General features: G+C 42.6%; 1 protein-coding gene and 2 non-coding genes across 3 annotated transcripts in view; 2 read left to right on the forward strand and 1 right to left on the reverse strand.

The window, feature by feature from the left end:
• Positions 1-26,052, forward strand: part of tacr1a (tachykinin receptor 1a) — a 55,034-nt gene that overhangs the window by 23,261 nt on the left and 5,721 nt on the right. The window contains exon 2 of the mRNA XM_030104311.1: positions 3,793-3,987. Within this exon, the coding sequence (XP_029960171.1) occupies positions 3,793-3,987 (195 nt within the window). The remainder of the gene's footprint in view (positions 1-3,792; positions 3,988-26,052) is intronic.
• trnaa-agc (transfer RNA alanine (anticodon AGC)) lies at positions 327-399 on the forward strand. The gene has a single exon. It is a non-coding gene; the product is annotated as a tRNA-Ala (tRNA).
• Positions 1,642-1,714, reverse strand: trnaa-agc (transfer RNA alanine (anticodon AGC)). The gene has a single exon. It is a non-coding gene; the product is annotated as a tRNA-Ala (tRNA).

Consider the following 26,052-nt stretch of genomic DNA (forward strand, 5'->3'; position numbering starts at 1 on the left):
TTAAGCTATTTTTCAGTCATGTCATATTGGTCTCAGAAGCCCAAAAACATAGTATTTGAGTTTGTTTGCCCCAAATTCATCCTTTGTTCAGAGTTTCAGCGGTCTAAAAAGTGGCTCTGTTGAGCCCTCCCTAGAGATTTTTTGACACAGATTTTACCAGACTGTCCACAGAGAAAGTTTTTGAATGGATTTCTGTTCTTGACTTATTGACCATTGTTAACTTACATATGGCAGAAGCTTCAGGAAGTTTTCATTGTCAAACACCAGACTCTCAAACTCTTGAGACTGTAAACTGAGCTGTGCAGGGTCTTTTTCAAAGGCGCAGTGGGGAATTAGCTCAAATGGTAGAGCGCTCGCTTAGCATGTGAGAGGTAGCGGGATCGATGCCCGCATTCTCCACAGACATTTGGTTTCTTCAAGAACTGAAAGTTGATTCTCATACTGAGTTTACAGACTGTCTAAATTGATGAATCAGAGAGCCAAGAAAGTGGAGGTTTGGAAAAAACACTCCATCACCCTAGTCCAGTTTTAACAGTTAAGGATCATAAAACATTTGTACTTGAAGAAGCTCATTTTTCAGGATAATACAGGTTAGAGGACCTTGTTACTTCTCACATGCAAAACAGGTACTCTAAAAAGCCAGCCTTTGTCTGAACAGAGAGCAGTTCTTCCAAACCTCCATTTTCTTGGCTCTCTGTTTGATTATTTGGACAGGTTGCAAAGTCAGTATGAGAATTGATTTTCAATTCTTGTAGAAACCAAATGTTTCTGGAGAATGTGGGCATCGATCCCACTGCCTCTCACATGCTAAGCGAGCGCTCTACCACTTGAGCTAATTCCCCACTTCTGCCTTACAGCAGACCCTGTGCAACTCACTTTACAGTCTGTCACATTCAGTGAAGAAGGTCATTGGTCATTCAGGTCATTCAAGAGGCTGAGTTGAGAGTGGTTCACAATGAAAACTCCTGAAACTCCTGCCATATGTAAGTGGACAATGGCCAATTCATGAGATTCATGAGATTCAGGTGTGTTGAAGCAGGGAGACTTGGACAACATGCATGCAGGGCTGCAGCCCTTCAGGAATGTAGTTTGACACCCCTGCTCAAATGGTAGAGCGCTCACTTCTCATGTGAGTGGTAGCGGGAGGCGATGCCTGCATTCTCCAGATGCTTTTAGTTTCTATAGCAATTGAAAGTTGATTCTCATGTGGACTTTGCATAGCTGACCAAATTGTTTCAAGAGCTAAGAAAATGCCAGATTTAGACAGTTTTGATGAAACACCCTGCACTCAGACCAGCGTTAGGGTTATGGAGTGCTTGTTTTGCATTTGTGATGTTGCAAGCACCTTTTGGAAATGATCCAAAATTCATGTTCTGATGATATTCTATGCAGTTTTACCAGTTAGGTGAGGATTATAACACACTTGTTCTTGAAGAAGCTTAATTCCTCAGAATAATACAGGTTAGAAGACCTTTTTACTTCTCACATGCAAAACAGCTACTCTATAACCCTAACCCTTGTCTGAGAGCTGAGTGTTTCTTCCAAGCCTCCGTTTTCTTGGCTCTCTGGTTCATCAATCTGAACAGTCTGCAAACTCAGTATAAGACTAAATTTTCAGTTCTTGTAGAAACCAAATGTTTGTGGAGAATGCGGGCATCGATCCCGCTACCTCTCGCATGCTAAGCGAGCGCTCTACCATTTGAGCTAATTCCCCACTGAGTACTGACAGCAAAGCCTGTACAGCTCGGTTTACAGTCTCACATTCATTGGAGAAGGTCATTCAAGAGGCTGAGTGGAGTATTTGACACTGAAAGCTTCCTAAAGCTTCTGCCATATGTAAGGGGACAATGACCAATAAGTCAACAACATAAATCCATTCAAGGAGTTTCTGTGTGTCAAAGGGGACAGTTGGGTAAAATCTGCCTTAAAACAACTCTTTCTTTTTTGATTGAAAAACACGTGAAGCCACACTGCTGCCTGTTCCCACTTGTCTTTAGGACTCGACACTTGTGGCCGAGACGCCTTTTAATGCCAGGTGGAAACGGGGCCAAAGAGATCTTTTGAGGCAGATGAGACAGAAGCCTATTTTCTCCACATTGTTGTTGTTTTCATTCAGAGGTGAAGGACTGTGAGGGGCTAAGCATTTAAAACAGCACAGAAAAGACTGCTAAATGGGTTTTAGCACCAACTTGTCGACAGTTGAATTTTCTGGATTGAAAACTGAGTTCATTTTTCCAAGAGGAATTAGCTTAAAGGTGCATTAAGGAGTTTTCACGTTTTATATGAAACAACGACCTCTGCAGGCCTTGGGCGTAACTGCAGCTTAGTGAAACGCTTGTGTCTGTGGCTTGGGTGCCGTACGTGCACGGAAGAGGGGAACTCCTTCCTCGTTGTTTTAGTAGCGCTTGAGTAAAATTTAAGTTTCTTTTGCCTGATGTCGTCTGTGCTGGAGTTGTGGCAGTGCTACAAGCCGGTCTTTTCTTACTTTCTGGAAGATCCATCCTCAATACTGCTCAGTTGCGGCTCGCTAAGCATCTGGATAATGGCGGACAAAATGAAACCTAAGGATATCAGGTCAGCGGACGCGCGCATTACATCACATCATCTCAAATTCTCCACCAAAAAATTCTGGTGCCGGACCGGCACTGCAACTTTCAAGTGATAATTTAAGGCTGTTAGCGGTACTTACAATGAATATATCAGGGCACACCATTGAATATTTGTAACATATTTATGATGGAAAATAAGTAATTTTAAAGTTGAAAAACTCCTTAATGCACCTTTAAAGTGGACATATGCTATTTTTCAGTCATGTCATATAGGTCTCAGAAGCCCAAAAACATAGTATTTAAGTTGGTTTGCCCCAAATTCATCCTTTGTTCGGAGTTTCAGCGGTCTAAAAAGTGCTCTGATGAGCCCTCCTCAGAACAGGCTGTTTCTGAGCCTGCTTCCCAGTATACACATGAATACGTCTGTCCACGCCCACTCACACACACACACACACACACACACACACACACACACACACACACACACACACACACACACACACACACACACACACACACACACACACACACACACACACACACACACACAGGGTGGGGGCACAGTCAAGGAGAGGAGTTAAATCCGCTTATTTCAGGATAAGTGGACCCAACTCTAACTCGACTGTTTCAGCAGGCATTTTCACAAAATGTGGTGTAGCAAGACAGGGAGAAAACAGACAGTATTCAAATTTGAAGGTCAGAATCAGGCTACAGCAACACATACTACTATAAGAAACTCTTCACAAAGACAAAAAAAAGCATAATATGTCCCCTTTAAATGGTAGAGCACTCGTTTTGCATGTGGGAGTGATGCGTGCATTCTCTGGGTGTGTCTAGTTACAAGAAATGGAAGTTTATTCTGATACAGACTTTGCCTTGTGATATAAACAAGTTTAAAGACTGTGTGCAGCCTGCTGATTTTGTCTCTGTGATGAATGTGAATGTCTATCAATTGAAGTCTGTTGTATTTACAGTCAGTGTTGAAAAAGTCGAGTTCTTGTGAGAGCTGGTGGGACTGATGGTACCAAGACCATGACCCAGTTGTGGCCTTATCTTTGTTCTTGTGCAGAGAATTCATACTCCATCTGCAAATGATACATGAAGTGTTTGCATTGGGGGGACTCTTTATCCGAGCAGGAGCAGGCTGTGCAGCATCAGACCCCATTCCTGACACCGGTATCGGTGCATTTCCACACCAACGTGATCTGTGCATGACGCCGACCGTCTTTCTGTTTGGCTGCAGGTACATGGCCATCATCCACCCTCTGCAGCAGCGCATGTCGGCCACAGAGACCAAGGTGACGGTGGGTGTGATCTGGATCCTGGCGCTGCTCCTGGCCTTCCCCCAGTACTACTACTCCACCACTTTCGAGCTCCCCGGCCGGGTGGTGTGCGACATCAGCTGGCCTGAATACCGCGTGTGCGACTTCAAAATTATGTAAGTCTGAGTGTGCCGCTCAACACACCAACACACACGTTAATTACTCTCCTGCTGGCGGAGAACGTGACGCGGTGCTGTTTGAATCCACTGGAAATGAGTGTGAAGTGTAAAAGCAGGGAAGCTTTTTGTGCTTTGAGGTGGCTTTACTGAAGGCACAGCAGAGTGGATTTGTATTCTTTTGCTCCTGGAAAAAAAAAGGAAATGAATTGAATCGGACTGCAGGAAATCAACATTAGATGTGATTGAGGCCTCAGTGCAACGTTTATTTTCTTCCAGCTGTAATTCTGCCTCAGCAGCTACAAAATAAGAAACTCTGCAGAACCATTTTCAAAGTACTTCAGAGACGAAATCAACGAAATGCCACAGCTTCACACAATTGTGAAGAAATCAATCATTAGATAGGTTAGAAAAACATTTTTTACTCTTTATCAGGATTTTTAAAACCTGGTTCATCCTGTTCCACCTGATTCCTCAGTAATTCATATAAAAAATAAATAAATTTAAGTCCCTCAGAGAATGATGAGTCCCTCTCAGATTAGCTTCCCACATTCTTGTTTTCTTTCTAACGTGACTTCTACTATCATTGAGAAAGCAGTTTGGACAAAAAAAGACCTTGCATGTAGCAACCAAATAGAATAAGATTGGTATGAAGAGGAAACACAACCTGTGTGGCCCACTTCAGCTATTTATCAACCCGCAGCAGATGAGGCACGTGTGTAGCCTTTTGCTTCAAAACACACTTTTGGAGAATGACCCCGAGTTTATCTGATGGCAAACTCTGGAAAGAAAGGCTGTTTGCAGCCTTGCCTGTATTCTATAAATAAATTCAATCAAATTCCTAAGTAGCCAAATACAGATCTGATTTCAACCTTTGGTCTTTGAACTGTGGCAGATTTACTATGATCATCCGAAGGACACAAATATTCAGGGATTTTTCTCTCCTTTAATAACCAATTTTCTGCTTTATTTGCTGTCCAGATTTTATATTCCATGTGTGTGCGTGCATGCGTGCGTGCATGAAATACATTTGCATTTATTGAGAGGACTGATATCCGTGTAAACAGACTCATTGTGCTTGTGTGCGTTTTCTTCAGAATCCTTCATAAGTCCAAAAACATGCACGCGACATTAATTGGTGACTGAAAACTGTGTGTGCATGCCTGTGTGAAGAGGTGGGGCATCTTGAAGCAACGTCTGGGTCTCTGCATCCATAGACTGTACTTGTTGTGAACCACGCATCACATTATTTACACACATTTGACGGAGTTTTATATGTTTGTACACGCTGAACATTTTAATTGTGAGCCAAAACATGCAGATGCCTCCCATTAGCACTGGGTTCTTTAACCTTTATGATCAAAAGAGCCTTTTTCTCCTTTTTTCCACAAACTTAAAATTGAAGCAACAAAACATGCAAATGATGTGACATGAGGAGAAAAGTGAAATTTATTTAAATACTAAAAACTGACATTGTTTCATTTTTTGTTTGTTTTTGTTGCCAGTTTTAGCTTTTTTCCATGGTTTTTCCCCACTTTGTATTTATTGCTGCCTTTCTTAATATTAAAAAGAGTTTTTGCTAGCAATCTTCGCTTTTTTTATTTATTTATTTATTTTTTTTTACCATTTTCTTCTGTGATATTTGTTTGGAGTAGTTTTAGCTAATTTTTCCATTTTAATGATCCCAGCTGTTCTAGGTTCACATGACTGTGATAAAAAAAAAAAGTATTATTTCAGGGATTTGTGCCTTTCATGTTTAAAAAAACAGACAGAAATGCAGGGGTGCGATAATAACGCTGAAATGTGCTGCTGGCAGGATTAAAAAAAACTTTCATTTCAGTGAGTTAAACAATGTGCTCTTGTGCACAATTTGGAGTAGCTGCAAAACCAAATATGAGAGCCAGACATGGTTTGGGCTTCTGTGAGGTTAAACAAGTTCAAACAACATGCACTTGCTGTAACTCAAACGCTCTATGTCTGTGGCAGCTTTTCTCCAATATCATCTTTCCTCGGGTTGCTAAAACAGAGCCAGCGGACTCTCATGTCTTTCTAGATCGCAGTGACTAAACAGTGGGGTGAATCATTCAACACTCTATATTTATGCTTTGCTTGTGCAAAGGAAGCAGCAAAAGCTGCAAGCGGTGCCAGAGCGAGCCGCCTCCCTCCAATGAGCGGCGATCAGGGAGGAGGGATGAGGAAGTGTATTGTTGTGCAAATGCAGGTGTTAATCTTCCCACAGCGTGCGCTGAAACGTCAGGGCGTGAGACACACTCCTGTTTTAGGTCTTAATTGCTACATCAGTGGAATTCCAATTCTGATCGTTTTTGCTGATCGAATGCGAAGCATGGAGGATATCCGACAAGAGAAAAAAAACCTTCAGAAGATGCAGTCATGACCGTTTTCCTCCTTCTCTGCCTTAAAATTGGAACCATCCAGAAGGAACCTGAAACTTAGTCAGCGCCACAAGTGTTTCTGACGTTATGGAAAAGTCTGTGAATCAGATATTGGTCATTTCATAAAACATGTGTGACGCACAGTAAAAAAAAAAGAGAAGATTTAAGCAGAATGTCTTGACGTTGGGCCTGCAGGCGATGTATTCAGACTTTGCACCACCTCAGTAACCTCCAATTTTCTTCCATTTGTCTTTTTGTAATTCCACTGGCTAAGTTGTCCAACACGCACACACACACGCACACACCTCAGAAAGCGTACCGGTTCAGCAGACGCAGAAGAACTCCCCCACAGTGACGCACACATGCAGCCGCTCAGACACATCACAGGTCTGATCACAGCTCTGCTGAACTCCTCATCTCATGGGCAGGAGTGTTAACGCCGCTCTGCTGCTAGCCTTCCCGCCTTCCCCCCTTCTTTCTGTCACATTTCTCTCAGGAAATACATTCAATTGGGATCCGACTGGAGCAGTTTCACTCTGAGCACATACTCGCAAAAAAAGAAAGATCATCATCCGATTTTTTTTTAAAGTAAAAATGAGTGTATGTGAAAGGTGGTGTTTCTTAAAAGGGACTGTTAGAGTGAGAGAGAGCACAGATTACACATTACAGATTACAGGAGGGAGATGAATGTTAGTGAATTGTAATAATAATGAAATACTGTATGTAGGTCCTCCAGTGGTTTTAACCAAGAGCAGCACCACGAAGAAAACGGTCCAGCAAAGCCTGAAGCAGCCCTAACTGTAAGATTTACTAAATGGAAAGGTCTTGAAGCAGAGACTGTCAGCTTCCCTAACAGAAAATAGGAGCTGGTTCCACATGACAGGGGCCTGATAGCTGAAAGCTCTGCCTCCTGTTCTACTTTTAGAGAACCAAGGAACCTCCAGCAGACCAGCACTCTGAGAGCGAAGCGTTCTCCTGGGGCAGTATGATTCTAACAGCGCTTTAAGATATGCTGGCGCCTGGTTGTCAGAAGACGTATTTTATGTTAATCCTACTCTACAGCGATGTGATCTCTCCTGCCAGTAGAGGTGTGAATGTGTGTGACGAAATTATTTTTTTGGCTGACTCTCATGATGAATTTTCATCCTGTACAGGCTGCTTCAGCCGCCTGCGACCTGGTGCTGAATAAGAACAGAATCCGTTATTTGTCACCTATGCAATGAGCGTATTGGGGAATGTGTTCTCTGCAGTGAGCCTGTTCCCTGAGGAGCAGCATGCGGCCAATGTGCAGCACTCAGGGAACAGATGGGGGTCAAGGGTCCTGTTCAATGACCTTTCAGCAGTGGGATTCAAATCTGCAAACCCCTAAACACAAACTCGCTTCTCCAACCTCTGGGTGACCACTGCCCCGCTGTGGGAATGGATATACAGAGGGATCATTGTGTCCAGTCATTTTAAGGTGATGATTGATTTGTAATTTGACTAAATGGCATTTAATGTTTTAATAGATCAGCAGCTCAAGTTTCTCCCAAACGTGACTGGGCTGGTGGAATTTGTGAAGGTTTGTGTGACTGATGCGTCACCTCAACATGTTTGAACGATGGCGGCTTGATCACCGAGGACAGTCCAGCTCCGCACTGATTAAAACCACAACATGCACATTCATCCATGTGAAGTCCGGTAACTTCATGACGCAGGCGCTGATGCATTTTGAGGTGATTGGATCAAGTTCTCTGGCGTACTTTGAGCTGTTTGGTTCTCACTTGGGCATTAATCGTAAAAGTGTGGGTGACCATCTCACTATTTGTTTTGCTTTAATTTAACAGCATAAGAATTGTGGAAATAAAGTACTGCAGTTTAGAACAGGCGCCATGCATACAGATATGAACAGCGTGCAGAGGAGGGGTGTGATTCTCCTTCTCACTGCGTGTTGAGGGGGTGTAGTTTCTGTGATGGCGTTCAGCAGTTATTTTTGTAAGCATGTGTTCACGAACATTGTCAGCTATTAATGCCCTCCTATGAGGTGTGGCTTGTTAATTCCAACGGGCTGCGGGAGCAGCAGGCGGTCGGTCGGGGAGCGCAGGCTGTGACGCCTGCACATAAAGACATGTGGGGTCTGACCCGAGGTCAGCTTTGATCACGTGTCGTTTACAGTTTCAGCAGCTGATCCGAATCACTGCTGTGCTGTCACTCAGCTCCAGTGTGTCTCTACTGGCAGGTTCAGCGAACAAAGTGGCAGCAGGCCTCACAAACTGAGTACACTGTGGACTGTGTGAAGACAGTGGAAGACTCAGGCATGTTTATGCAGTTTGTTGTTTGATATCATGCAGCCCACACCAGTAGACGTGGAGCAGACCGATCAGGTTGGTTCCAGCAGTGTTCCATTGGCGTTCCAGTGGTGTTCCAGTGGTGTTCTAGTAGTGTTTCATTGGTGTTCCACTTGTGTTGTCATGGTGTTCCAGTGGTGTTCCATTGGTGTTGCAGTGGTGTCCAGCTGTGTGTCAGCAACAGCCAGGAAAACCCAGTGCAAGGAGCTCCACTACAGCTTAGATCAATACGATGCTAAAGACAGCTGAGTTTCTCCACCCATCCCTACCATGTTGATATGCGTGAGAGAAAGCCCGGATATCCTGACTGACAGGGCACAGTTTGATGGCTCCACCCAAGTTTTGCTTTTATCTTGTTTTTCTTCTTTTTGTATTTTTTTCTGGCTAAACGGCTGAATTTCCTTTTGAGTGAAAACAGTGTCTCTTGTTGATGCACCAAGGACAGTGTGTGTTTGGAAGCCAATCCAGTGTGATTTTAGAACAAATTGAAGCCTCCTATCTTTAATCTGGACTCTCTGGTGACTCTTGTGATGTTTGTGTGTTTGAATGTGTCGCTGTGTTTTCTCTGTAATAGACTTCAGTTTTCCCCAGCAGTCAGCAGGGATCGACTTGAGTGCCCTGCAGTCCTAAGTGGGTTAAAGAGATATACAAGTAAGATGGCTGGATAGAATAAGTGTGTGTATGTCTCTATGTGATGGACTAAGGACCTCTTCAGGGAGTTCCCTGCCCTTTGCTCATTGTTTGCTGTGAAGGAGAAGGATGGCATTAAAGCCAATATATCTCATGTATTTGTGACAAAGTCAATTCAGCAAGTTCATGATTTGTGTTTCCACTTCTTGCCTACATGCAGACCTTACAAACACCATTCAAACCTGCAGTGGCCAAACCAAATGAATGCTTTACGCTGCATGTTGGCGAGACTGAAGGAAAATTTTACAACACAGTCTTTGTTATATATTTAATTTTTTAAAGTAGCCCCCTCACCTGAGTCCAGCAGAGGGAAACTGACAGATTTCTTCTGCGCACCACACCACACACACACACACACACACACACACACACACACACACACACACACACACACACACACACACACGATTACGTTACTTTAAAATGGGAATGTGATTGATCGTCTAATGCACTCTCTTCAGTTTTTGTTGTTTGTTTGAGGCAAAAATCAAGGCAGCGCGGAAGGAAGTTAGCCTCCGAACTGAACAGAGCTATGAAGATTAAGAAGAAACTGTCCAAAAAATACAGCAAGCTGTCCACAGTCGAGACACTGGAGACTGCTAAGCAAAGAACTCACAGCCCTAGCTACCTGACTAAAGAGATATACAAGAGAAGTGGAAGCCAGCAGAATAAACACAACATTCCCCAACCAACCCAGCAAAGGTATACTCTGAATGGCAGGGCAGTAAGACCACAGCAGACCTACCCAGGGCGCAGACTGAGCAATACTGGAAGACTATCTGGGAGAAATTGGTGCCACACAACACTAACGCACAGTAGCTAGCAGACCTGCAAGCAAAACACTGCACCCTCCTAGAACAAGAAACCAGTAGTCATCACAACAGCAGACATCCAGAGAAGAGTGGCATAATGAAGAACTGGACAGCTCCAGGTCCTGACAGGATTCACACCTACTGCTGAAGAAGCTAACTGCACTCCATGAACGCCTGACAGCCCAAATGACCCAACTGCTAAGAGAAGGCAACCACCCACAGTGGCTGACACAAGGTCGAACAGTCGTAATCATGAAGGACCCCCAGAAGGAAACAATACCATCCAACTGCCGGCCTTTAACCTGCCTCAGCACGACATGGAAGCTCCTATCTGGCATCATAGCGGCTAAGCAGAGCCCAGAAAGGAATTGCCAATAACAGAAGAGGAGCAAGCACTAGTTACTGGTCAACAAGCTAATTGCGCAAGACTGTCAGCCTGGAGGTTAACCACAGCAAATAAATACACAGGGTGTGACAGGCCCTGAACAGCCAGCTAAATGGCAAGAATAAAATCCAAGCCATTAACGTGTATCCTGTAATCTGTAATCTGTAATCAGATACCCAGGTGGTATAATATCCTGGCCACTGGAAGAGATGCAAGCCATCGACATCAAGACAAGGAACCTCTTCACATGCAGAGGGTTCCACTCGAAGTCCAGTGTCCTGAGGCTGTACATGAAGCGCAATGAGAAAGGCAGAGGAGGAGGAAACATCATCCTTCTAAGAATACATCCAGAAAATGGCCCCCAATGACAACCTGCTCAGTGTATGCCTCATACAAGTGAAACCCTGTGAGAAAGAGGAGCCAGAGATGGATCATGGAAAGATTAACCCCTACATGGCATGCACAACCAGCAAAGTGAAGGAGTGACTGACATAGAGAGAACATACCAGTGGCTGAACAGGCGGGACTGAAAGACAGCACAGAGGCTCTGATCATGGCTGCACAAGAACAGGCCCTAAACACAGGATCATTAGAGGCAGGGTGGATCACACTAGACAAGACCCCAGGTGCGACTGTGCAAGGAAGCCCTGAAACAGTACCAGCACATCACAGCAGTGGTGCTAGATTGCTGGCAGGAAAGGCAGACATGGAACACCAGAACCAGGTTGAGGCATAGTATACAGAAACATCTGTACGGGCTGGAGACCCCAAAGTCCAGATGGAGCACACCCCTGAAAGTGGTGGCGAACAACCAAGCCAACTGGGACTTTAAGATTCAGACTGACAAACTGGTGATGGCCAATCAGCCTGACATTGTGGTGGTGGAGAAAGAGAGCAGTAGTGATCGATGGAGCAATCCCCAGTGACAGCAACATCAGAAAGAAGGAACAGAAAAAGCTGGAGAAATACCAAGGACTGAAATAGCACATAGAAACTTTGTGGGCTGTGAAGGCAACGGTGGTGCCAGTAGTGATGGGGGCACTGAAGCATGGCTCCAGGAAATACGAGGAACAACATCTGAGATCTCTGTCCAGAAGAGCACAGTGCTTAGGAATCCTGCAGAGCCCTCAAGCTCCCAGGCCTCTGGTAGAGGACTCGAGCTTGAAGGACAAACAATATATAGACTGAGGAAACACATATTCTGTGGAAATTTAGGACTACATTTCTAATTTTTTTCACTTCCAATCTGATCCTGATACCTGTATTTTAATATCTGCCAAGACCAATATTCACCGATATTATTCCGATATCTGTGCTCCATTTATTATTATTAAAACCATTATTGTTGATTTTCTGAGGCTGTATTAAACTCGTCTCGACAGGCATGAAATGTATGAATGTATGTTCCTTAAGGCAACTCGAAGTATCAGGTCAGAAAAGAAATCCAGATAAGCAGGAAATCCTGTTAACAGGAGAAATCCCATACTGAATACAAACATGCAGCTGTAAGGCTTTCAAATTTACTGTTTATTAAAATCACTATAGACATACACTTCAGCCTCTGTAATCTCACTGAATTGGGTTTTGTCCGAGCGTCTGCCTCTGATGTCTACCCACAGGTCCTGTTCCAGTAGTGCAGACAGGCAGAGACAAAGCAACAGCTGCCCTTCCCCCAAAAGCCATACACACTCATTAATTATTCATACTGCTACAAACAGCCACATGTTTAAATAAGCAGGTGCACGCACACTTTAATTATGACCATAAACCTGCATTACCTTCACATAACTACCACTTTTATATGGCGCTGAACAAACTGATCAATTCGCTTTAAATATTTACACACACATATACACACCTCCAGCCAAGAAGACGTTTTAAAGCACGTCCGTCGGGTCGGGGAAGAGAAAAGGCAGCAGCCCCTGAAATTAAAACAACGTGAGTTACGGCGTATAATAGGCTGAAGTGTCTGTGGCTTCTGCTGAGTGATACGTTATTGATTCTACATGTATGACAGCGAGGCAACAGCGCAGCGCTCAGTCCCTGAAGCGCCATTCATCTGAGGAGGCCAGGGTCGCTCTGTTTGGGAGACCCTCGGCTGTGACGACATGAGGTCTCAGATGTAAAGAAGACTTTGAAGAAGTGGATTTTAGAGGGTGGTCCGGTTTCTCTGGTCATCCACAGAATGGAGCTACTCATAGCACACACAGGAAATTCATCTGGAAAATAAGCACAAAAAAAAAACAGATAATACTAAGTAGGGATGTACTACTTATTAAGTTCCATAAAGTTCATACTTCATATACAAATAATATGTGAAGGTTAGCATCTATCTAATAAACAAACAAGCAGATCTTAGTGTTAGCTTGTTCAATAAATCAGTGGAAGTATACTTCTTTTGAAAGTTCATATAAGTTATTAATTGTATGTATAATTAAAGATAAATTATATATATGCATGTCATATATGTGTTTACTTACATACATGACACATTCTTGCACACGGGTATAATTGTAATGTAAATCCATGATTTCCTTTAATTCTACTTGTATTTCACAGCATCGCTACAGATTAACCCACTTACTTTTCCATCTGCTTCCTCAAGAAATGTTCTTGTGCATCCTTTTCAAATGTTTTGTTGATATTCATGTGGACACTCCACAAATCCACCCCACATTTCTTTCATTGTATAATTGAAGTTCTCCTTCTCTTCTAAGAAACATGTTTGTGTGTTTCAGTTATTTCCGGATTTGTACAAGAAGGCCCTGATCATGTTTATGCAGGCAGCTGGGTGGGCGTGGGAGTGGAGGTCCCTGGGTTTGGGTTTTTCTACTGCCCTTTGTCTGTCCTCTTCATGATGGGTGGAGGTTTGTTGGGTCAGTGGTCCTTTGGTTGCAGTCACTGTCCGCCATGATCTTGGCTACTGGCTCAACCTGCGCCATGGGGCTCCTGGGAGACGGGGGTGCTGTTGGCGACTCGCCCTCTGGGGGGACATCCACTTCTGAGTATTTCTGCATTCAACAATCCGACCAGAAAAAGAACAATCACAAAGCATAGGTTTTGTTACATCACAAGCCCATTGGGCGGGCCATGACCTCGAGCCCCCCCTCTTCGACAGAGGCTTGAGGCTTCGCTCACTAACGAAGCCTAATGCGTAGCATCACGGCTCTTTTCAGAGATTCGCAGGCGACAGGCATTACTATTGCAACAACACATCATCAGTAGGGTAAAACTAACCTGTCTCACGACGGTCTAACCCCAGCTCACGTTCCCTATTAGTGGGTAAACAATCCAACGCTTCACAATGATAGGAACAGCCGACATCAAAGGATCAAAAAGCGACGTCCCTATGAACGCTTGGCCGCCACAAGCCAATTATCCCTGTGGGAACTTTTCTCACAGGGTCCCCTCAGGCAGGTGTGCAGCCTGGGGCTCTTGGGGCTGTGAGCCCTCTGCTCTGCCCACCCCGGGTGTCCGGTCCCTGGCGTGGTCGGCGCCTGCCAGTCTTGGTCCGAGCCCCCTGGCTGCTGGGGATCCCGGCCGACCTTACTCTGCCCCGTTCTGCTCTTGGGGCCCTCTCTGGCCTGCTTCTGATCACCTCAGAGGTCAGAGGTCATATTTGTACGATCACAGTCACCTTTGGATGATCACATTCATCTTTAAATGCTCTGCACTTAACCTACTGTCTGCATGTCAAAATGTCGTTGGGCAAGACACTGAACCCTAAACTGCCCCCAGTGGATGGATTGAGTGTCTTGCATGGCAGCCGCCTCCACTGGTGTGTGTGAATGGGTGAATGTGATCATGCAGGGTGAAAAGCGCTATATAAGCGTAGTCCATTTACCATTTACCATTTGCACTCTTTGTATTCTGCATGTGGACTCAGTCACCTTGTTGTCTTGTGGGCTGTTAGACCAATGGTTGTCTGTATTTGGTGTCTCCTGATGCTCTGGTTTGTAATCTGGATAATTTAGGATCCTCAGCTTGCACGTCCCAGATATTTCTAACAAAATTCCATTGTACAGTATCTGTTGTGTCTCTGTTCAGGGTGTAGTAGTTGGTCGTCCAGTGTGTCCGTTCCGATTGAAGGATTGTTGTATCTTTGCACTTCTTTGTTCTCTCCTCTCTTTTATTCTCTCTCTCTCTCTCTCTCTCTCTCTCTCTCTCTCTCTCTCTCTCTCTCTCTCTCTCTCCCTCCCTCCTCCTGTCTCTGTCCCCCTGTCAGGTCCAGCAATATCATGTGTAGCAGTATTAAAAAAAATTAAATAAATAAAATAAAGTAAATGATATTATCAAGAGGAGTTTTATAGTTATTAGCTTCCTTTGGAAGAACAAATCTGTCTGGAACATTACAGCAGCCAGAACGCTTCATTCTGCTGACAGGATAGAATAAACACACACAATGCAATCAATAGAACTGAAAGACTTGCAAATTTAAACCGTGTTAACAACTTTAAATTATTAATAAAAATGTTTACAATTTGGATTCCCCCCCCCCCCCAAAAAAAAAAAAAAAAAAAAAACATTTAGGATCAGAACAACTTATTGCCATGGTCAGTAAAATACCTTCATTGACCAGGAATTCCTTTGGGTGCTGGTCCACAAAAAACACAGTAGTAATGAATATAAATTCAAGTAATAAGTGTAAAATCAGTAGATTTGAACTTGAAAATATAACTCAGAAAATCAGAAAAAGATAAATATAAGTGATATTTATCAGGTTATTTCATATGTATAAAAGTGGGTGTAAGGAAACACTACACAGGAGTTCAGTCCACAAGAGCTTCCAGACCATAAAAGGCTAATCCAGCACTCGCTGGAGCACAGACTGAGGTCAAAAGTTTTAAATGAAACAGCGTCTCTGGCCTGAAATCTGTTCAACAGTCTGCTGGTTTATGTTTCAGCTGTTAAAACTAGTTGATATGAAGCAAACTTCCAAGAAGTGAACACACAGAGGCACAGAAACCATGCCGACACATCATAATGTGAAAGTAGCATCGACACCCTTTAATATTTCAGATTGGGAAACATATGCAGTATCGCGTTATGTGCACATGCGGTTCAGTCCTCGGAGCTCCCTGCAGTTAGTTTCTCCACAGCACTGACGCATTAGTGCTGCCAAAATACTAAATCAATAGCAGAGGAGGCAATATGTAAATAGCAGCTGCAAAAAATGTGTTCTGCTGTCAGGGACTGGAGCCGGTGGTGTTTGTTTGTGAGCAGCCGCGGCAACAAATGTCTGTACAGCTCCGGCAATGTGTGTGTGTGTGTGTCCAGAAATACCAGAGACACGTCCATCGTTCGTCCGCCTGTCAGAAATGAGCAGTTCAGGCCAAATTATTCCGTCCAAGGATCAAACTGTCTCAAGACACAAAGTAGGTCTGTCTTTTTTCAGCATTAACAAACACACACAAACACACACACACACACCGAAAAAAAAGTCCAGCACTATCCAACAGAGGAAGGTGTGTATAAACAGGTCCAGCACTGACTGGCCGACAGGGTGCATCATGGGAAGGTTGTTAGTCCATCACTGGAGAAACACAAATAAACAAACACACACACACACACACACACACACACTACCTACGCATAATTTATACAACCAATTAACTTTGGCTTGTCTGAGGAAGCATCTGGAGAGGACAGCTTGCACTGATGGAGACTGATACTGCACAGCCGTACTCGCAACCGCACCAAACCCTGATACAACCCAGCAAGTATTTAAAGCATCCAAACAACAAATTAACGGAATAGTGAATAAATGTATAGGTGCTAAAACCTCTGGTTGTCATGGTAACTGTATCTGAGTTGGAGGTTCAGAGCAGAATAAGTCGCACTCTGAAACTTTTCAGATTGATGTTCTGCGTTGAGCAGAGGTTTCCTGATGAGCTGTTTCCGCCTTACGATCGCCTTCCTGGAAACTGCATCAGTCGTATCCAGAGCACGATCGGCCGTAAGGCGAATCACCAGCAAGATCAATACTTCAGGCTTTGTTCACTGATAGAAAAGCAACTTCATTACAGATACAGAATCTGCCAAACAGAGACAAGACGACTGCGATCGGTCCTGACAGAGGCAAAGGAAGAGGACAAGGAGCATGTCTCAGCTGAAGCGTAGCGAAATACTCAAGACAGAACGGCGTTTTCACGGTGAACGAACTGGAAAAAGATCCAATCTGCTGATGAGTCTGAAAGATTCATGGCTGTGGCTGAAAGGCGACAGTTTGGAGGTGGACCGGAAGGAAAAAGCTTTGAGGAGCGATATCAGTGAAAATCCAGACTTTTACAGAGTAAATGCAACCAACAGTGGCTCAGACGCCCCTACCATCCTGAACGTTACTATCCGACAGTGTGCAGAGCCCACCTCTGCCAGAACAGCCCTCACCTGACAATTCATTCACTTTTTCTGTTAGGGCCTGGATTACCTCCTGCACCATGATGTCTCTGACTCTGATCTTTTTAAATCAGGATTTTATGGTATGAAAAAAGACGAAAACAGAGAAAACATAATTTGGAATCCACCTAACCTCAGTAGTATTGGAGCTCACGATTCAGAGGAAGTAAGGAGGCATATGGGAAAGCTCCTGTTGTAACAGTTGATCCAATATGAAGAACTTATAAAATTCAAACGCTTCCTACCTCTTCATCGGTGAAGTGGCCATGGTTGATAACTTCTACAATATTTTCCCTGTAACTGTAAAACTAAAGTTGGGTTATTTAACCGCACGGAACACTTAGGCCTCGTTTCCACAACGCTTTGAGTGACTAATAAGAAAATGTCTGTTTCACATCTGATGATTCACACCAAGTGCAGGATAAGGTATGTTATATTTCAAATATTCACCAGGTGTGCTAAAAAAAGCCATGTTTGTTCCTGGTTTTCTGTGAATAACACATTATATTGTCAGGATGGACTTATGGATGCCTGGATAGACAAAAGCACTCAATGGTGTATCGAATGTGAAAACCAACAACAACATCTCTTTACAATGCTTCAGTGAGGATTTTTTTTTTTCCCATTTAGGCATTTTTTAAAAATAAGACATTATATGCAATTTCTGCCACTGTTCATCAATTATAAATCAGTTTTTTCTGATTTTAAATGAGTCATGTAGAAAATGTCTGAAATATGCCATAAAGGATTAAGGAGTGTAATTAAAGGGTTAAATCTCACTAATTAATTGAAATTATCTTTCTGTACATATTACATTTTGTATACACACTCTAATTACCTTTTTTTTTTTTTTTTTTTTTACATAAGTAGCTACATATCAGAATAGAATAAAATAAGACACATGGAATAAAAAAAATAGAATTTAAAGTGTCAATATGGCAGGATTATATTAGATATTAAAAAGACAAGGCTAAATGGTGTCTACTTCAAGCACCTTTCAAATTAAGAGAAAAACACAACAAACGCTATTTACAATGAGTAAAATTCACATAAAATGCCTCATGAGGAAGAAAACAACAAACTCTATGTGAGTCGTACTTATTTTTCCGTGCACAGACACAAACGCAGCATTAATCATCTTGGTCCAGCTGCTGCTGTTTCAGAACCTTCTGTGAATTTGTTCTGTCATTCGTTTAGCCCACGATTCGCCTTCTTTGTTTCCTTCATCACTCCACCAGTCCCTCACAGGTTTCTCACTCTGAGCCGTCTCTGCTTTTTGATGCACCTTCTATAATTTTACTTTAAATTATGCTGTGCAGATTCTTCTTGTTCCTTCAGTCAAAAAAAAAAAAAAAAAGAGTAGGTTTTTTGTCTGTGGCGATAGCACTATTCTGTCGTCATACAGTGACACCTAGTGGCCGCAGAGGGTATGTCTACGTATATTTTGATTCAGTCACAGGATAACATTCTGCTTTACAGGATCAGACTTTTTTTTTCCTCCCTGGAGATTCTGAATCAAACCCTCCACAAAGCCACTTCAATCATGTAAATCTGCGGCATCGCTAAATGAATCCGTCCACTCTCCGGGCTTGATTTACACTTGCGCGCCATGATTCAGTGTCTGGAGGAGTTGGGAGGAAGGAGCACTTCAGACTGAGTGCATTAGTCCATTTAGCGGGAAGCCGGGGACCGGAGTGCGTCGTTCTCAACATTGCAGTAATGTGTGGAGTCTTGGCTTGAAGAGGCGGAGCAGCTGTGTTGAAACACAGCGGAGAGGATGGCAGACCTTCCGGAACGGATCCCGATGACACTCTCACCCTCATTCTGGGCCCGGAAATTCACGCGGATCTCCATTCTTCAAGGTTGCAATGATAAATGTGGAGCAACATTAATATCTGTGTTGTCACTTTCCTTCAAGCCCTCCTTCTTCAACAATCCCATCAACGGCCCGAAGAGACTCAGTATGTGACGTAGGAAGAAATAAACCTGGTTTAGCAGTTTTGAATTAGCTTCAATAATAAAAAGTACTAAAAGTAACAGCTTTAAAAATCAACACAGGACAGCAGGAGAGGTTAAAACTAAATAGTTTTCATTGATTTCATGCAAAATTAATGTTATCAAAGGTTAATTATTGTTGCCTCGTAAACCAGCCCCGCCCACTCCTCATCCGCGTTTGGATTTTGGAGTCGGGCTCAGTCTGGATAGGAGTTCATGGAAGGGGATTTCACTTGGTCTGAAACGACCGAGCCAATCAGTGTTGCCGCTTTTTGTTTTCAAATTTTTTTGGCGAATTCCGGTAGCTAAACCGGAAGTGACGCTATCGCTGCGCCTAGCCGAGATGACAGACTTTAACTTTAACCATCGTCTGAAAGCTGCAGTAAGTGAAGTTATAGCCAAAATACCAAGAACTACAACAATCAAGCGAGAGCAAGAGTCTGCGCTTGGTGAGTTTCTACCACGAAAAGACATTTTCGTGTCTTTTCGTGTAAGGAAGCTAGAACTAATGAGCTAATGCTAACCCTTAGAGAAGCGAACGCATTTTGATGACATATTTGTTTTGAAGCGCTGATTGGCTGAAGTGCGCTGTCAGTCAAAGGAGGAACCGACACCCCCTGCAAGAAGTTTCAATGGAGCTTAACTCCAAATCCAAATGTGGATGAGCAGTGGGCGGGTCTGGTTTACCAGGCCATAATTATTGAGCATATGGCTCAAAAATGGGAAAGTCTAAATCAGGAAGTGCAAAAACAAGAAAGGTTTAATGACATTAGAGACACAATGTTTAGAAACTGTGGTCTCATTCTGACACAGATCTGATTTATTTCCACATATGAATAAAGTCTGTGTCTCACCTCAGAACATCTGGATGAATTTCCAACAGCAGATCCGATCTGTGACAGGCAATGATAATTCTGTCACACCTGTTTACTGACTTATGTTATTTCTTGCTTTTTCCCCCTTAATTTGCTGAATTATTGACTTCAATCTTTAGTTTTGTAATTAAATAAATTATTTTCTGTACATGAAGCCAAATTGAGAGGCACTTTTACTGCTGTGTCCTTCAATTTCTAACCTAAATGCTGTTGTTTTTACCTCCTCTTGCTGCGTTTTATGTTTTTCTTTCTCATTTGCAAACCTCCCCTCTGGAAACCGAAGCCTTTTGTCCCACCCAACCCTCCCTCAGATGGACTACAGCGCCGACAGAGTGGCACAAACTACAAAACAGTCCTCGTTTCTTCCTTTTTATGGCTCTACAAGCCTAAATATTTACCCGAGGCGTGAACGTGAAGGAAGGATTACGCAGAAGAAAACCCAGCATGTTTCTGCTCTTTAAAGAAAACAGGGGAATCAGTACATTAGAACTTACAGCCAATACACAGCTCGACAGAGGGAAATGAAGTAAAGACTGCCAGTGAGGCTTAATTCACTGTAAATAAAGCAAGACATGACACATTTTACCAACACACACACACACACACACTTGCTTAAGAGTTTCCCCCGAGCTCATTTCTCCTATAGACATTTGTGTGTCTACAAACACTATTTGTTTGTGAGCATCTTGCCACAGCGGCTCCCGGTTCCTCCGGTACTCCAAACACTCTCAGTTCACGCCGACTCCAGTTAACACGTTTTTTTTTTTTTTAAATTGCATGACGCTCGACTTCCCGCTTTAATTACAGATTAGATTAGAACGGCACCTCTCCTCCCTCTCTCCTGTGAAGAGGGGAACATGTGTCACTGATAACATCGATACCAACTCCTTTATATTCAGTGGAACAAATGAGTGGAGCTGCGACCCAGTTACACACTGATATGAGGCAATTTCTGAGTCATAAAAATGTGATTCACTGTACTGTACAGCCTGAAGGAGGTGAAAAAATTAAACAGTCAGTTCAGGTTCCACAGCTTGAATTCATATGAGTGACGTCTGCTAATGGAGCTTGGTGAAACTGAGGTGCAACTATGAGAACATGAGGTTGAACTGAATTAAAGTGAGGAAGTGTTCGCCTGATACCGACACTGGGAAGGATGAAGCCTTGAAACTACTTAAAAGCTGCTTTTGTTTTCCATGAAAGCCCGGTTGAGTTTATTCAAGACATTTTGAGTCCAGTGAAAATGCAGCTAACATCGAATAATACGGGATTATTATTATGGTTATGGAATGACGCCGTTTGTTGGTTGGTTGGTTGGTTGTTAGCAACATTACGGAAAAAGTAATGGACGGATTGCAATGAAACTTTGTGGAAAGGTGGGTCTTGGGCTACTTAAATCCATTAAATTTGGTGATCCGGATCACTGTCTGGATCCAAGAATTTTTTAAAGGATTCTTTATCATTGAGAGATAGGGAGTCTTACACATAGTGGGCAGGCCCACCGACAGGGGTGCGGCATGCGGCGCGGCTTGGTGACTGATTTGACCTGTGGCGGAGGTCTGCGCTCTCTGAGTGCCAAATTAGTTTGTTTAATGTATTCGCTCATGAACCGTGAGGAAAATCCTGGAGGCAGGAGAGCCGGAGAGTTTTCCCTGCTGCGGCGAGGAGGAGGCTGATCTAGTCTGGAGACAGCCAGCAGCTCATCCAACCACAAAACCTGCACCGCTGGAGATAACGCACACACACACACACACACACACACACACACACACACAGAATACAAATGGAAAGTAGTGGTGAATTGGCTCAGAAAACAAACAGAACGATTTAAAAGTAGAAGATACCTTCCTTTCTGTGTGAATTTAGTCTGTTTCTCCGGCTCTGGAGCCACGTGTGGCTCTTTAGTCCCTCTGTAGCGGCTCCATGAAGCCTTACCAACATGATATGTGAATAAACCCTTAACTTATTTTTAAATTGTTATATGATTCGTCACTCTGGGTTCAAAAGGGATTCAGAAAAGGTACAATTAAAATATGGAAAAATCGCAAAAAACACAAGAAAAGGGGAAAAAATGATACAACAGCTTAAAAAACTTGAAATGTCTACAATTTCTAACATAAGAAAATGAAATATGGCAGGAAAAAAGCACAGAAAACACAGAAAAAGAGGTAAAATGGCTAAAACTGCTAACATTTCAAAATTGTCGACGAAAAAACTTGAAAAGAACAAAACTGTTAAATCAGGTACAAAAATAGGTTCAATGTAATAAAAGTTCACTATTCTGAACTGTAGTTAAAATTTCATGAATGCATATATAGTTTTTTTTTTTTGTGTGTATCAAAACCAAGTATGAACTTCTTGAGCTGCATACACCTCATTTTATTCCAGGGCTACTTGACTTGACGAAAGTCGCTAAAATGACTCTTTTGGTCATAAAGGCTACAGAAATCCTGTTCTAAGATCATGATTCATGCTTGTAAAGATTATATTAATAGGTTCAACTGATGGTGAATCTTTTTCTCATTGTTACCTGCCTTCACTTTGTGGGTCGTGCTATGAAACACTGGGTGAGACGATGGCTGAATGAAAACTGGCCAGATATTCAGAATCGCGACCGGTGGCTAATTTCACTTCCTCGTTTAGTCCTCTGAAGTCATTATAGAGCAGTAATTTGAGATTTAACCCCCAAATCAATTATGGAGAGAGAAAGGAAGACAACATTCTCATAGTAATCCTTCAGATCTCATGTTGAAATGTGTGATGGTAATTAGAAGCCTCTTCTTTTTTCTAATCCCTTCTCATTGTCATTTAAGCCAATGTGTTTAATTCTACTTATCTAATAATCTTGGTACGACTTCAGGTCGGGAGGAGCTGGAATCAGAGTGGGGACAGACTGGCAGCATTCAGCAGTTTCATTAAACCTTACAGGGAGCAGGACTTTTACAGCATGTTCAGTTAATATACCTCATTTTGTGTTTTCCTAGCGTTTACATAGAAACAGTGTAGTTTTCATGCTGGACTACCAGTTGGTGTTAAATCCTGGGAAAAAAGATTGAGACAAACCAAGCAGAGGTTCTGCTCTATAAATGAATTCAGCCGGGGTTTTTTTTGCAGTCCTCTCCTTTCGCTGTCACTGATTTAATGACCCACTCAGCATTTTAAAGTCTTCAAACTTTCACACAGCTCCGTCTTTGATTCAAAGTAAATAGTCCTGTTTTGGATTTTTTTTTTCTTAAACCCCATTTTCACATGATGAGAAATTACTGGTGTGTGTTTGATTCCAAATGCAATAGGAGGCCTCATTTTCCTCACGCTGCTTTAATGATTCTTATATAGTCTGTAACTGATGCACTTATGATTCTGCATTAAAGCTCCTTATATAACTGTAACTGTATAAAACTCCACTGCATTTGCAATATATCCAGTTCTCAAACGGTTTCACCCTTTACTTATTGCTTTTCATTGATTTTCTCAGAAGGGGAAGCAGAATGAGTGAAGGTTTGTCCCTCTGCTGCGCTCGCTTGAGTCCTGATTTCAAAACCAGCCGGTTGACGTTTCGTCCCGAAACGTTCCCTGCACACGATGTTTTCCACCATCTTCTCCTGTCTCCTATCTTCCTGCAGACTCCGGCTCCCTGGAGGAATGTGTGGACTTTGAAGCGGCGAGGGTTCTTCTCTCGCACCCGAGGCTAATTTTTTAAAATATTTTCACTCCTAAACAAACTCAATGAGTTGGAGCCGCATGACTCTCAGGATGAGACGAAGAGCCTCGGGCTCCAAGGAGAAAGTTGGATTAAAATAAACCCCCGTCTGTGTTGCAACAATAAAGTGTGATTTGAAAAACACCAAACATCAAAAGTGAAATTTTAACTGATTCTGGGGTAAAAAAAGCGTCTGGCGACAGCGAGGCCGTCCTCGTCCAGTCTTTCTCAACTCGCCGACAGTAGAAACGAGCCGTTTAAGAGCTCCATGCATTTTAATGAATCCGACGACACCAGGCCACTCAGACACACTGCCTGATTTTTAAGTAGAAACTTCAGAATATCTAAACATATTAATGCAAATGAACCACTTCTGTGTAATCAGGACATTTAACAAAATGTCTGAAAGTCCTTAAGCTGCTCCTACGACACAACTCCTTTTAACGTTGTACCGATGGTCATTCATTTACGGAACTAAACTAAAAATACTCACCTGACAGTGATACCACCCTCTTTTATCATTAGGACCAGTATTCAGCTTCAGACATCCAAGAGGTGTCCTCTTCAATGCCTGAAGCTGCTCGACTAGTTTTCACTGGAAAAAGAAACTTTTCTTTCTGTTGAAGTCTGCAGTACGCTATGGAACGAAGACGGAGCGATTTCCTGCCTGAGACTGTCCTCCTCTGGAAAAGGACCACTTTGCACCAAATTATAAATAGGGGCATCTTAAAATCACTGACGTTGCTCTTAAAAGTAGTTAAATTTAACCATCGATAGGATTCTCTGCATTGATTAATGACTTCAGCTTCAATTACAGAACATAACAAAAATTTAAAGGTTTAATAAGTAAGAGATTTACTATAAAATTATTATTCAAGGTACCGGTTGGAATAACTTCAGTGGGCGGGGCTAGACCGTCACTACTTCCTGAGCCAATTATATGTCAGTTCCCCATGTTACCAAACAAGCAGCACAGCAGTCCTTATTTTCTGACCGCACCACCGGCCGCATGCAGCTTGTGCAACATCACATAGTGTTTTTTTTTTTTTTTAAACAGACCAAGTTGTTCCTCTTAAACTACCGTAATTACAGTTGCCCAGAAATATGCTTCTGTGCATTAAATAACCTACATTTGATTTTCAAAATAACAATCATTTATGATTTTTTTTTGAGATGTGTGTTTTGATACTGCTGGAACAGTTTTCCTCCTCTTCTGGTTCAAACTAATCTATTGATCAACCTATCTGTTTGCAGGTACGTATCACATTAAAATATTTTTAAATGTTTTAACTGTATTTCTGAAAATTATGAACAAGCTCCCAAACGTGTGACTCCTTGTCAGCATCCACACGTCAATAAATGGGTGATAAATCACCTAAACAGCAGCCCTCCCTCACAAATATGTTTACAATTTATAAAATGTGGGTTGAATAACAAATTTGTGTGTGTCTATGTGTGTGTACCATATATTAACCTTCTGCTTTATGGTCTTTATAAAATGTTCCGTAATACAAGGACTCGTTTTTCCTCTTCTTGCTGTCTGTCTTGGAACAAAATTATTGTCAGTCTCTCCTTTAGAGGAGTTCAAAAACCGACTTCACTGAAATGTTGAGGCCTCGCTGAGATCTCTCACCTTAATTGCTCTTTTGCTCTCATTTGGCCTCTACAGCAGACACAGACCTGGAACTGTGAAACTCTATAAACTATAAAATCATAAATTGGTGGATTCATTTCTTGAGCTCCTCCCAAACAGGAAGTAGCTTCAGGAAGGAGGCGGGGCTTCCAAATTCTAAGCATGGGTTTGTGTCAGAGGTGTGAACACGTCCCACAAATCTCAGCTTATTTGGAGCAAATTTGACCAAATAATGCCGTTTAATTGACTGTCTTACCTGGACATAGCTGCACTCTGTACCGGCAGCAGAAAGGACTTGATGTGATCCCAAGCATGGTTCGGATTGTCAAACTGCTGAGCATGTGCACAACTAGTCACTACAAAGATAGTAATAGTGCTTCTATTGCAGGTTCCCATAAAACTTTCATTTGACGACATTTTCATAGAGTTGGAGTTCAGAGCGTTTTCAAAAAGTTGCATTTTCAGTGGCTCTGAGCATCGTCAGTTTATCCTCAGGCTGTAAGATCTTAAGACAACAAACAACTGTACTGAGAAATACCTAATAAACTTAGGAGCAATTCAATTGACTGAACTTGCTTTGCTTAAATTGCTTCCACTCAGTGTTTAAGCGGTTTAATTGTAGTACAGTAACCAGACATGGAGGAGTTCAATAGAGAGGACACTTTAACATCCTTTGAAAGATAATCCACTTGGAGATATTTGGCTGCCAGGGAGGAAAAATTCTCTAAATGAAACCAATTCTTTCAGTTTAGCACTGCGTGTTTATTGCCACTATCTCCAGGCAGTAACTGTGAAACACTGCACACACACTTCTCTTATAGGATCTCTTCTGTTACTTTCTGTTTGAGTTTGGTTGCTG

This window comes from Salarias fasciatus, chromosome 12, assembly GCF_902148845.1.
Source record: "Salarias fasciatus chromosome 12, fSalaFa1.1, whole genome shotgun sequence".
Lineage (NCBI taxonomy): Eukaryota > Metazoa > Chordata > Actinopteri > Blenniiformes > Blenniidae > Salarias > Salarias fasciatus.